Source organism: Meles meles, chromosome 3 (assembly GCF_922984935.1).
Source record: "Meles meles chromosome 3, mMelMel3.1 paternal haplotype, whole genome shotgun sequence".
Lineage (NCBI taxonomy): Eukaryota > Metazoa > Chordata > Mammalia > Carnivora > Mustelidae > Meles > Meles meles.
The window spans coordinates 63,184,298-63,198,504 of record NC_060068.1 but is presented as its reverse complement, the minus strand read 5'-3'; the positions used below and the strand labels follow the sequence as shown (position 1 = coordinate 63,198,504).

Genomic DNA, 14,207 nt, shown 5'->3' with positions numbered 1-14,207 from the left:
TCTGTCTTTGTTGCTAAATGAGGAGGTTTGGTCATCATCATCGTAATCATCATAGCAAACAAAACTTTTCCTATGTACCAGAGAGTATACAAACTAATTACATATATAAACTCATTTAATCTCCATAATAACCCAACGAAGTAGTTATTATTATTATTATCCCTTTTTAACAAATGATAAAACCGAGGCACTAAAGCAGTGAAATAATTTATTCAAGGTCACCCAACTATTAAGTGGTAGAGCTAATCTTTAACCCAAATCTAGCTGCATATCCTGTACTCTAAGCTATTTGTCTGTGTCACACTAACTGGACGCTATGTGGGAGGTCCATGGCAGGCTTTGTTCTGGAAACTCAGTGTATTCAGGCACAAAGTAAGTACCATTATATGAGCCACTTCTCTGAAGGCTTTGGAGCTCTGTAAATTGGGAGAAATGTGGCTATTGAATTGGCTATACAGTATTATGAATATTGGATATAAGACTCCCCTTTTGGAGGGGAACAAAAAAGGGAAATCTGAGCCCCTCCTTCTCATAAGTAGAGAAACTCTTGAGAATATCATTTTACCAAGTATTTGGCCATCATGCAGCCGCCACACAATTTATCATCCACACTGGATCCTGGGGACAGACCTCGAGGACACGGCCTCGGAAGAAGGCTGACAGCTCTAGCTAATAGTCTCCCCAGCTGCACCCATCCGGCTAAGAGCTGATTGCTCTTTTGGTCTTGACCAAGGAGACAGAATGAGAGTTGTCATTTTTACTTTATTCTAACTTCTTAGAATAAACTGCCCCTTTCTTCTAAGAACTTATTGCCCATTTCCTTAGAAGTTCTGTTCAGGAAGGTAGAGAGCAAGTGCCTTATCACCCATTTTGGGAAATAGAGACAGGGAGAGAGGTCAATGAATTCCTTGAGGTCACCTTCTATACTGATAATTGGCAAAGCCATGACTACCAGCCAGGCTAACATTACAAGGTCATGCTCCAAAAGAGCACATATTCCTCCTGCCCCTGCACTGCCTTGACTTAGAAATATGGCTGAAAATTTGTCTGGGCTCCTGCCATAAGTTCCTGAGATATCCCAACTTCCTTCAAGGGCACCCCTGGTGGTTCTCATTGTACTGTTACTGGAGTATTCTAACTTCTAGATATTGTTTCTAGTTAACCCCTTTAAAAAATAAACCCTAGAAGTAAATGGTACAGAAAGAAGCAATATCTTGGAACCCTCCCCAAGCCTCCCTTTCTCCCCAAGAAGGAAATATACATCCAGAAGTTGAGGCTTAGAGCATGAGCCTCAACTCTCTTTCTGGTGTTTGTTGGCTTCTGGAGGGGGAAACCATCCAAAGAAACAACTTTAGGTCAACATTACTCCACCAGCCTCACGGGAATTCTGAGTGAGAATAAGAAAGAAAGGAAGAGGGAAGGAGGGGGGGGGGGAAGAGCAAGCAGGAGAGAATTCAGTTGACCCAAGTTGGGTAATAGTCCGAGAGAGAGAAAGCCTTACAGAGAGAAAATGAAACCCCTTTCTGTAGAATCTTTACATCCCAATTGTAACAGCAAGCTCTAATTTTGCCTTGGTTTTGATCTATTCTGGGGCAAGTCACTTCTGGGTGGAGAAAATGAAGAAGGAAGTATGGAAGTCTTCTTGAAGTTATGGAAGATATTGTAAAAGAAGGCTCCTCACATGAGACCATATGGCTAAAGGATGAAGTTTCTTTGCAGCTAGGAAAAAAATGGTTAAAAAGTCTCTTGCCTCTGGCTCTTTATTTGGCCTCTTGCTTTGTCAACTCTGGCTCTTGGCCTCCCTCAACACTTTGTGGTTACTAGCAAGAATCGGGAGTCAGAAGATACTCTTTTTCTCTTCCCTTTAGTTTTACAGTACCCAGCAAAAATTTGGGGAGAGACTACTGACTTGTCCAATGCCCCCAGAAAATGCACTGGGTTTGAGGGCCAGGCTTCAGAATACATCTCTGTTGTCTGGTATTGGGCCATACTTTTCTGAGGGAAATGGTGAGTGTGGCTGTGGCCACCAAAAGAAGTCATGGGGATTTGTTCTCTTTGTCATCTATTTTTATTTCCACAACTAACATCAAATATGTTTGCTAATAGGAAAGGATTCATAGAGGAATTGGTGTTGGAGAAGATGGGATGTAGGATTTTGCTCTTTAAGACCCAAACATTCTTTCTAAAGCTATAACTATCAGTACCATTTGAGGGGAGCATTGCATAACCTAAGAAGAAAGTTTAATTGAAATGTGGTCCTAGAAGCCAAAAGAAATATAAAAATAGAAGCATTGGTTTCTGTTTTAAAAGCAACAAAATATTGTGGTGTGGATGGTGTGCATGAAAACTTCTCTGAGAGCTGAAATATGGATCATATTTATAGTGTAATTTTCTCAAATAAGATAAAAGCATTTTAAAGTGCACATTCCCCCCAAATCCACATTTACTCACTTGTTCTCATTTGTGGGATCATAACGGGGAAATGGATCATGGTCATTATCGTTAAAATCGTAACTAGCGTCTGGATCCTAAAGAGACAATAGAAATAACCCTGTAGCATCATTTTAAAAAAGAAAAACAAAAAAGTAGCACTTCCCAAGCCTTTTGCCCCTACTCCCTCCATCCTGGCTGATAGCTCAGAAGTCTGCATTTCAGAGTTTCTGGCCCACTTGTTGATCAATTGTTAGACCCATAAACCAGGCATAAAAGATGTACACAGAAAAGTGAGCAATCATCCAATTCTCAGTGAACATTAGCAAACCTATATAATTCTCTGAAGTTCATAGGATATTAGAACCAGAAGGAATCACAGTTTACTTAGTTCGTCCACCTCATTTTTTAAAAGAGAAAACTGAGACCCAGAGAGGTTGAATGATTTAACTAAGCTCTAGAGCTAGTTGGCGACACTTGGATACTCATCTCTCTTAAGATTATAGGTGCAAATAGATGACTGTGGGATGGGGCTCAGGTCTGCAGTGATCTCCTTCAGCCTTTCCGGTTACATGAAATAAACATGTAATTTAATTACAAAGAGTGTGCTTGAAATAGAAGATAAGCTTCTAGGCCCCACCTCCTTTTCCAAACCAATTGCTACACTTAAACATCTCCCACATAGGAGTTCTGTTAACCAGTATTTTTCTTTATATTTTCCACGTCTTTCAATAACTCCTACAATACCTTTCCTACTAATCTTTTTATCTCTTCTTTTTCTTCCCTTATCCTTTGCTCTTTAGCTGGGGAATTTTGAAGGAATGGAAAGGATGAGAGAAAAACAAGGGACAATCTTAAAGATGAAACACTGATCTAAAGGCCTAAGATACCATGTAGTACTTAACAGACAAGCAGTTATCATTTACTTATTTTCCATTCATAATAAACATTTCTTTTCTCAGCTTGCCATTTTTACACCACGTGGTGTACATTTTGAATTTGTATGGAAGGAATCTCATTCACATAATTTCACAATGTCAGAGATATTCGCCTATAAAGGATGTGAGGAAGAATACTGTGAAAATGATCTCAGGCATTATTCTTGATTTGATTGTTTTAATGACCCCAAATACCAAGTGATGTAGAGTCTGAATGGCTTTTAATAATTTAGCTGGTATAGGTGCCTCCCCACTTCCTCAACACATGTGCTTTTGTGAAATCCTTGGCTCCACTGAATTCTTTCAGTGCTCACGATACCAAAAAAGTTCATATTGCTGGCAGGAGGGTGAAGGAAAGAGCAAAGACTTGGCCCTAAATCCCGAGGCCAACCTCAGAGCAGTCTTCCACTGGAGAAAAGGAAAACCTTAACAATGTGTGTCTGTAGACATCTCCCTAAGTTGTAGTCATGGGAGGGCCCAGACTCACATAATTTTCATAGATGTCTGTGTGATTCCACTCCAAGCCATCATCCAGGACTGTGATAACTACTCCTTTGCCTGTGATGCCTTTTTGCCAAACAGGTATCACATGGAGATCCAGCTTGGGCAGGGCTGCAGTCATCCTAGTATCTTGCTGGTAAAGAAAAACAAAGAATTGGTAAAAAAAAAAAAACCATGATATACTTGCTGCAAAATAAGAACCAAAGCTCAAGTCTGGAGACCCATCTCCCACCCCCCCCCACCCCGGGTCACTCTACTTTTTAGAAGAAAGCAATTAGGTGAAATAAAAAACAAAGTTGATGGTAAAGCCAAGTGAATCATCAGAGTGCTGTTCTCTTCCCTGATTTTCCAATGGAAAATCACTTGAAAGGATGAATCACCCTGTGCCCCTTCTCACTGAGCTACATAGCTTCTAAGAAGTTCATCCCTAAGTTTCATTCATTTATAATGACATGCTCAAGCTTTTTATCTACCAAAGTTTTATTTGGCATTGCATGTTCCCATCTCTCCCCAAATCCTGAGCCACTCTCGTCACACTGAGCCTACTTTACATTGTCTGGTCCATAGTCATTCATGGATGTTTTAACAACTTTTCTAAAAGCAGAACCTGGAATGCTCAGGAGGATGCCTTCTCACAAGGACTTGCAATTTAACTGCCTATTTCCAAGTATGAGTGATGTATTTTTTTTTTCCCAAGTATGAGTGATTTAAGAGAGTAAGTATCTATGAGAGGGGATTTGAAGTTTTCTTTTTCAGATAAATTTTCTGATAGTTAAAGTGTGTGGGACTCTAAGTGAGAAGAGCTGGACAGCAAGGAAACAGAGAGATGAGCACATTTCCAAGCATTTGAGGGAGAAGCTTTAGCAAAGTGCCAGTTTCTGGTGAAAGGGACAGTAAGAAATTTATTAATAATAACAGCTTAAAGAATCAATAAATGAATTTCCCCCTGACTGATTCTCCTCAAAAAGTAGGGGAAAACTCTTTTTTTTTTTAAAGATGTCTTCATTCACTTTCGAGAGAGAGAGAGCACATAAAAATGAGAGAAGGTAGAGAGGGAGAGAATCTCCAAGCAGGCAGGCTCTCAACTGGACACAGAGCCCAACAAGGGGCTGATCCCACAACTCATAAGATCTTGATCTGACCTGAACCAAAAATTGGATGCTCAACAGACTGAGCCACCAAGGCGCCCCAGTAGGGGAAAACTCTTAAAAGAACTTACTAGGCCTGGGCGCCTGGGTGGCTCAGTGGTTTAGGCCGCTGCCTTCAGCTCAGGTCATGATCTCAGGGTCCTGGGATCGAGTCCCACGTCGGGCTCTCTGCACTGAAGGGAGCCTGCTTCCCTCTCACTCTCTCTGCCTGCCTCTCTGCCTACTTGTGATCTCTCTCTGTCAAAATTAATAAATCTTTAAAAAAAAAAAAAAAAAAAGAACTTACTAGGCCAACATGAAACTAAATTATTTAGGAGGTAGGAACTACACATGGATTTCTGGCCAAAGCCAGAGATGACCTCTGTGTCAGTTGCAAGAACAATCACACAGTGTGGTGGTTAAGAATATGACCTCTGGAGCCATGAATTATGGCCCTACCACTGGTAACCAGATGACTTTGGCAAGTTACTAAACTTGCCCATGTCTCTGTCTCTTCATCTACCAAATGGGTATAATCATTGTATCTACAATATGATGTGAGAACTAAATGAGTTCATTCATGTCAAACACTTAGAATAGTATTTGACATACAGTCAATACACAAATATTAATGAGTCTCTTCTACTGCAATGAGCGAGTATTGCCTAGGTTAAGAGAATGTCAAGTGGAATTGATCCCTTTTCCCATCCTTTATGCAACAAAGATGTCTAAGCCTTAGCTCATGGTTGTCATGAAAATTTATCTTTTATAGTCTCAACAAAAAAACCACTTCTATCAATATGTATTACTGACATAGAAGCTTCATATTAAAATGGAAGGGAGACAGGCATGGAGCAAGTCTCTGCAGGCAAGAAAGGGCACTTAAAATTTCTCTACTCAGGGGCACCTGGGTGGCTCAGTTGGTTAAACATCTGCCTTCAGCTTAGGTCATGATCTCAAGGTCCTGGGATAGAGCCCCACCTCAGGCTCCCTGATCAGTAGGGAGTCTACTTCTCTCTATCCCTCTGACCCTCCTCCCCTCTTGTGCTCTCTCTCTCTCTCAAATAAATAAATACTCTTAAAAATTTCCCTACTCAATGCCCACATATCAGTGAGGATTTGGTATCTTCAAAGTAAAGCAAAGGGGCAGGGGGTGGGAGTTTGGGGAACCAGATGGTGGGTAATAGAGAGGGCACGTATTGCATGGAGCACTGGGTGTGGTGCAAAAACAATGAAAATAAATAAATAAATAAGTAAAGCAGTTTGCAAGTCTACATATCTGCATGTAGATGACCTCTGTCTCCCCTTGTGTTCCTTGGTTCAGAAATTCTCTCTTGTTGGCATGTAAGAATTGCCACTCAGGACTGTATATACTGAATCATGTTCACTGTGCCCTTTGGATGATTGAAAGTTTCTCAAGAGTAACTCTGACCAAATGTGATTTTTGCAATGATTACTGTTTTGGAACTCTTGCAAGATATGATTCTTCTGCCTTCGCTCCAGATAAGCTTAAGAGAAGAAAAGTAACAATCCTTCCTCTCATAGCAGTTAAGATCTGTGTTTCAGACACTTCCACCTAGTAAAACAGGAGATCCAGATCATGGAAGTTCCCATCAGCTCTAATCTCCAGGTAAATTGGCCTTCTACTGAATTGTCTATCTTTTCAAAAAATCTATTTTGCAGATGTAACAAAATAAATAGCCCAGATCCTTACCAAGTACCACTGCTGATTCCACATTGGATCATTAAAGAGATTTAGTGCTGAGTCTCTTAAAACTGAACGTTTACTTCTCTCTTTTTCATACTGTTGTTCAGCCCAGATTACCTACAAGGAGTTTTATAACAAGAAAATCAGCAGTCAGAAAGTCACCTCTGTGTAACCATCTTCCCTCTAACTAGCTCCAGTACCCTCCCCATCACAGTTGAGGCAGTTCAAAATGTTTTCGTTTGACTGCAGATCAAACTGGCAGCTCAGTGAGAAGAAGGGACTACCCACTGGGGAGATGAACATTTTTCTCTATTACAGTAAACTGTACCTTTAGGGGGAGGAGAAGGAGTCAGTGAAGTGATGATTCCCTCAATTTATTTATACCGTGATTCCTGTGGAAGTAAAAGTTTAGTCTCCTTTCATCAGCATATGGACCATAAGACTGATTTTTTACTGCTGTCTTAGGGTTTTATAACTGAAAGTTTGTCCATTTTCATGGAATGAGTCAACAAACTGGGATATTCCAGAGACTACTGTTATGGTGCTCTTATAGCTTAATTTCTCTTTCTTTACATGCAAAAGGTAGAAATTGCAAATGTTATGCCAGACAAGAGAGGTGCTGTGTCTTTGCAAGTCTAAAACTCTGACTCCCCTTTGCTTCAAGCTCCTGCTTAAGAGTATTTGATATGAGAAACAGATCCAGGGTGATGAATGAGTACTACTGACCATGCACACTTACCATTAATTTAGTCTCATGTATTATGCAAAGAGATCTGAAAATACAAAAATTACCTTTCCCACATTTATGGCATAATCCTATTATACTTGAGACCCTGAGAGAGGGACTGCCTTGTGGTTATATTCATTATGAAATAATACTATGCTCTTATTTTGCTGGGCAACATGACTCTTTCCTACCCAAAACATATTCTCTCTGTTGTACACATGACGACATTCCAGTGTCTGGTGGGATGCTGTTAATGTGCGAATACTCATGAGTCAGATCCAAAAATAAAAACTAAAAAATAATTTGTTGCTAAAGGATAAAACCATCCACTAAGAATGTCCTGAATTTTCAATTAGAAAATTTATGGCAAACCTATTATAAATATTGAGAGGGACTTGAAAGCTAGACATTAGTCACTATAATTTATTTTTAAAGACCATGTATGTTCAAGCTTAATTGTTTTGGCTTAAAATACCTCAATGCTTGGAATATACTGCCTGTCCTCTGAGTTGGTCTTTGGAAGCTGGCTGCTAGGGAACAAGGACTAATCCTAGATAGAGTCACTTACAGTTGGAGATTTCATTAACATACTTGTAAAGATAGCCTATTGCTGCATTTCAGAAGGCTATTTTGAAAGAATATTATCCCCAATCAAAAAAGAAAAAAGAAAAAAGTGAAAATCAAAAGCAATTTTTTAAAAAATGGAATATAAGAAGAGGCACTCCTCCATCTGATCAGATAAACATTCAGTTGTTGGAAACAGTGTTATGATTAATGTCATTAACTCCAAATCCCACATTAATCTCTATTAAGAGCAGACCAAATAGAATAGAGGAAATTAAGAATATCTTTCTTTTATGTATATGATAGGTATCATGTACTTAAGTGTAAATAATCCTTTTGATTTGGGAAGAGCATTAAAGATCATCTAGCTCAACTTCCCACTGCTACCTCCTATGGGTTCTAGGATGTTTTCTAAAATAAAATACAAATAAAGTTTAGAAAAATAAATTTTTCTAAAATAAATTTTTCATAAGATTATATGGACTCCTTTTTTTATGAAGTTATGTTAGGGATTAAATTCTTAGTCTTTCTTCATTAACACTTGAGATTTTTTGCTCCCAAATCAACTATCAAAGAAATCTCTAAAGAATAGAACTGGGTCATTTGTTCACTTTAGTGAGATACTTTTAGTAATTATTATTTCTCCACTCTGTCCAGTTTTCTTCTGTGAAGATGATAAGGGAGGTCAGTTTGACTTCCTTGTGCATTAATGTCAGGCATGCATTTAGGCAGACAAGGAAATCTCTTTCTTGATTTGCTCAAGGACTAAGCCTAGCCAGAGTCTTGGAAGTTGTCCTACTTTTCACAGCCCATACAATGAGTCATCTGCTTTGGGATGGCAAAAGGAAGACTTCACTGGACGAGAAACTTTTCAAATAATGTTGAGCCTCTGATTTGGTCTCACATATCTAGCCATTGACCTGAGTAGAAGTAGCTAGGGATAGTAGAAGCTGTGGGTCGCTGTCCACGGTCCTGATATAGTGTTCCTTGCCTAGGTGTGATTGCTGGTAACCAAGGCCCAGTCATTCCCTATCCTGATAATTTGCCTTTTAATTTTTCCTTTCAGCTTTTAAAATTCTACCAATTTACTTAAAAATTCTATCAGCTTCAGAACAAATAAAATAAATAACAAATTATTTCACATGGTTTATGAATTCCATGTACTTTCAATAGTTTATTCACCTTTCTGTCACTTATATTTTCTTTCTAGCAAGTTGAAAGGATGTATTCTATCTCTCACAAAGCTTCCATAATTCTCTGGAGTGTCCTAGGCAACAGAAATCATGATAACAGAAAACAGGCCAACCAGGATAAATTTCAAACAGTATAGCACATTCTTGAGAAAAGGCAACATTGTGTATACAAATTTCAATACTCCCAATATAGTAACCATTTCTATTGCTATGTTTGCTAATCTTGAAAACAGACTTCAAAAATTAATAGGTACACTAGATATACATTCAAATTGTCCTCACACTATTTACCTATATTCATTCTAGACATTTCCTGCTCTTGTCTCACCATGAGTATGTATACAAATAAGGATAAAAAGAGATCAAATGCTTTCAAACATTACAATACTTTCAAAACAATACAATACTTATGGAAACATTTGGCTCATAAAGATGTGGATTTAAGACTCAATCATAAATACTAATTCCCTATATAACCAAACCAAACAGAAATGGCAAAAGGTGTTTTCAGTTATGTTGAAATATTTATTAAAATCAATGTTCACATGTAAATTTCTTTGGCATCCTCACAGTGGACATTAAAATGCTGATAAATAATAGGCGTATAATAATAAAAGTTGTTAGTTGATTATATCAGCAAACATTTTTATTAGAGCTGCAATTTAATTTTTAATATTCATTTTTGTGCTCTTCGGCTGGATTTGTGAGCTAGTATTTTAAACATACATCTTTATATATATATTATATGTAAAATTTATTTATCTCAGTCTATCCACTCCAATCCAGTTATTATTATGTACAATTATAATCCTATAGAAATAACAAGAAATACTACAGACAGATAGTTGTGACCACAATAAAAAATAATCATATTTTCAAAGTGCTTTTTGCTTTTGCTGGAAATCATAAGGCAGATAAGTCAGGTTATTGGTTTGAAGACAAATTGCACAACACTTACACGATCATCATCAGATAATCTCTTAGTAATATGAGGGGCACTCCTTCGAGACCTTCGGGGATGGTTTTTATGTTTGAATAAATAGTGATTTTCAAGTGATCCAATCTATAAAAGAAAAAATATTAAAATAAAAACCCACTATATCCAAAATAAATTTTATATGGGTTGTTAGACTGAAACCCATGTAACTTAAAGGCAGGCAATTTTTATTAAGCCCATTCTTTATAAGGAAGACACCAATGGAAGCCCTTGCTCTCTTGTCACTGTATTGAGTAAGTTGAGCTTACAATTTTATCACTTGGGCTCATCGTGTACTTGGGGGCTAATGATAACCTCTTTTTCAGATTTCAGAGGAACTAAAGTTGTTTCTGTGTGACAACATTGTGTAGGTAGACATTTTTTTAAAAAAATACCAACTTCATCAAATTTGTCTTGTCAGAGAAGAATAATTTGTGGAAAGCTGGCAAACCCTTTGGGTACTCTATATGGTCAATGTTACATTCGACTATAATGATTTGTCATTGTTATAAAATACAGCCATTGACTCAATGGTGATAATTTTTATAAGCTACTAGTAGAGACCATTTAACTTTCCACTAGTTCAAGGCTTTCCATACATGGAGCTGGGGAGAGGGAAAAGGTCATCAATGCTTAGCTCTTCCTGTGCTATCAGTTGGTTTTGCTTGGTCACCTCTCTAATTCTGTCTTTATCCTGAGGCCTTCAGAAGCTCAGTGTAGTGATGCTAAATCACTGTAAACAAAGGGAGAAATAAACAGAATCAAGAAAACACTATCAATCTTTTACTAAGAATTATTATTTTAAAATATTTGTTAGTAATGCCATTTTAACTGGAAATAGCTAGAGAAAATATAGCATATGCAGATCATATGTAAATATAGATCCCCCCCCCCCACTGTTTCTTAAAGCTTCTTGTGACCATTCCAACCCTTCTTTGAAGATCCTATCAAGAAAACGGATTTATTGTGTTTTGCTTTGGGATTTGTGATTTTTTTTAAAGATTTTATTTATTTCTTTGACACAAAGAGAGAAATCACAGGCAGAGCAGCAGGTGGGGGTGGGGAGCAGAATGCCTGCTGAGCAAAAAGCCCAGAGTGGGGCTCAATCCTAGGACCCTGAGATCATGATCCCAGGACCCTGAGATCATGACCTGAGCAGAAGTCAAAGGCTTTTTTTTTTTTTTAAGATTTTATTTATTTGTGTGACAGAGATCACAAGTAGGCAGAGAGAGAAGGGAAGCAGGTTCCCCGCTGAGCAGAGAGCCCAATGGATGCGGGGCTAGATCCCAGGACTCTGAGATCAGGACCTGAGCCAAAGCAGCAGCCTTAACCCACTGAGCCACCCAGGCGCCCCTGGAAGGCAGAGGCTTAATCCACTGAGCCATCCAGGCGCCCCAAGGGATTTGTGATTTTAAAAGCAATTCCCGTAATGAATGGCCAGGTTTGGAAATATGCCGGGGGCTAACAGGTGAGAAAAAAAAAAAAAGGATATTTTTGCTCTCTCACCCAATCTCTTTCCACATAGTTACCAGTGCTATTTACCCAAAAGATACAGGATTAAGTCCCCAGTTATTCCCCCATAGGATACACAAGATTTCCATGATGCCTACAGTAGCTACCATTAACAATTCCACCTACTGCTCACACTCTCCTCAGATCCCAACAATTCCTTGCAGTTTCTTATAAATTTCTTTCTTTGACTCTTCTTCCTAAGCTCTCTACAAATGTTTCCTCCACTGGAAACATTCCTCCTCAATTCCTGTCCCTCTTCAATCCCTCAATCAACAAATATTGAGAATCCAGTGCAACTTCTATTACACCAATTACCTGCAATTCCAATTATTTGTTACTAAACCAATCTCCTTTAAATTCTTGATTCCTTGAAAGTTTCTTTTCCTCCTATTATTCCTCAGCCCCTAACACGGAGCCTGGCACGGAACAAAATGTGGGCAAAGCAAAAAGTCTTAGTCGGCTCCTGGGACACAAAGAAGTCAAACTGCGTATTGATTTTTATGCTGGGCATTTAAAGGCAATTTGGCTCATCAAGGTGGGGAATGAAGCCTCTGGCAAGGAGAGGCGTATTCCCCAGAAGATTCGATCTATGGAATCGCCAACGCCCACGCCGATTACTCATCCGTGACTTCAGCTGCATCTCTACAACCACCTCCAGAAAAAACGCGCCAAAATGTTTTACAACTCCCTCCTCCCCCGCTTTGAGGCACAGTTCCAAGGCAAGGGGCGAGGGCTTGATTCTGAGCCAAGAAAAATGAAAGCTTAGATTAGAAATCACACCCCCTGGGGTTCCCCCGGGAATCGCACACCTAAGCTGTCACTCTAGTAATGCCTTAATACCCTCTTCTCCCAGTTATCTATGAAACCAGCTCTCCCTTGCACAGACAAGTTTTTAATCACAAGCTGACACCCTCGGGGAAGCTATTAGGCATTTGGCTGAAGAACAAAAAAGAAAGAAAAGCTTTCCCCACAGTCGTTCTGGCCCTTTGACCCTTCAGGGGAACTGACCCAGCAAAGTTGTGAAGCTCAGACTTTGCAAGTTCCCGATGAAGACCCGAACATCCCGGTAGAGGCCAGGGGAGTATTCCATGTCTTTCACTCACCTCTTCCCCCGCCCGCTCCCCAGGCCACTCCGCCGGCCCCCAGCCTCTAGATCGTGAGCCCGGCCTCTGGCGCTCTTCCAAAGCCCTGGGCGTGCCCGAAAGGCTGAGGGCGGACATCACCAAGCCTCTCTGACCCCTTGCATCAGGACTTAGATCTGATGCTGCCATATTGAAAAAAAAAAAAAAAAAAGGAAACAGCCGGCTCCTGACGCAGAGACCAGCTGAGTCCCAGGGGACAGAGCGCAGTGCCTCTCCCAGGGGCTCTTGGTTGGTAAGAGCCTACATGCATCTCAAGTTCGGTGAACAAGCGTGGAGGGATTTTTTTCTCCCAAACCACGCGGGAATGGATTTAAATGCCAAAGCGGACGACAGCAAGAATAAGCTTTACCCAGCTGCAGCGGCTTCTTTCTGCCTGGCTGCTTCCAGCCCAAACAATAAATAATGCAAGCCTTCTTTCTCCAAGCGCGCCAGGAGCGAGAGCTGCAGAAGCTTCTGCTCTTTGGCACCGGGCTTAGGAGAGTGCGACCTGGGGCTCCCACTTGGGAGATCGCGCATCAGTCCCGCCAGTCCCCGTGGGACCCAGAAAGTTTCTGTAAAGTATAAACTCTTACCTGACCCAAAAGGTCATAGCCCAGCTCCTCCGCTATGGCCGAAGCTGCCTCCGGTCCCCCGGGGATCTCTGCCGCCCATTCATTCACAAATTGCCTCTTCGCTTTTACACTGTTCAGTGCACACCAAGCGCAAAAGAGAGCGAAAGCAGTACACTGCAGAGTCCAGGCTCTTCGCTCCATGGCTCACACACTCGCTTGCACACAAGTCGGAAGGAGATGGGGGAAAGAAGCAAGAAAAGATGCAAGAAAGGAGAAAAGCCAGAAACACTAGCCCTTTTCTCCCTCGGACTCTGGACCACTTCTCGCTCCCGGTGGCTCTGCTGAGATAGGAGGCGCGCGAGGAGAGGCTGGGCGGTGGCGAGCGCTCTTTGGTCTCCCGGCTGAGTGGAGCCCCAGCCCTTCCAAGCCGGAATGGAAATGAGTGTTTACACGTCAAATCGACGAAAGCCATCTCTTGACGTCAGATCTACCTGGACTAAGATCTGGATGGTATTCCCGGCGGGGTGGAGAAGCGGCTAAAATAAGCAGGGAAGGATTAAGGAAAGGAAGGAATCGATTGCTGGGATCAGTTAAGTCTGTTCCCTGACAGACTGTAAATTCTGTAGCCATGAGAAACACCTTCACTTCTCAAAGAGAAGTGCTCTTATTTGAATATTACTACCAAGAACAGAAGGCTGGGAGTTACCATACACTTTGCTGCACTCCTGTCCGCATTCTTTTCATTTACTTAATTATCTCAGGGTTTGGGGGGCGGGAAGGGGATGAATTTTTATAAGAGCCCTGTGGAGATCTTTTTTTATATATAAGACCTGCTGTG

The 14,207-nt window shown here is 40.4% G+C and overlaps 1 protein-coding gene across 2 annotated transcripts in view; it reads right to left on the bottom strand.

The window, feature by feature from the left end:
- The window catches only part of PCSK1 (proprotein convertase subtilisin/kexin type 1), a 42,137-nt gene extending 28,350 nt beyond the window's left edge, over window positions 1-13,787 (bottom strand). The window contains exons 1-5 of one of the 2 annotated variants that reach the window (XM_046000932.1): window positions 13,391-13,787; window positions 10,147-10,251; window positions 6,711-6,821; window positions 3,856-4,002; window positions 2,452-2,528 (exon numbers count right to left, since the gene is read on the bottom strand). In XM_046000932.1, coding sequence (XP_045856888.1) covers window positions 2,452-2,528; window positions 3,856-4,002; window positions 6,711-6,821; window positions 10,147-10,251; window positions 13,391-13,570 — 620 coding nt within the window. In that variant the 5' untranslated portion in view covers window positions 13,571-13,787. The remainder of the gene's footprint in view (window positions 1-2,451; window positions 2,529-3,855; window positions 4,003-6,710; window positions 6,822-10,146; window positions 10,252-13,390) is intronic. The other variant, XM_046000933.1, reaches the window with a different exon arrangement.
- Between the last annotated feature and the right edge of the window lie 420 nt (window positions 13,788-14,207).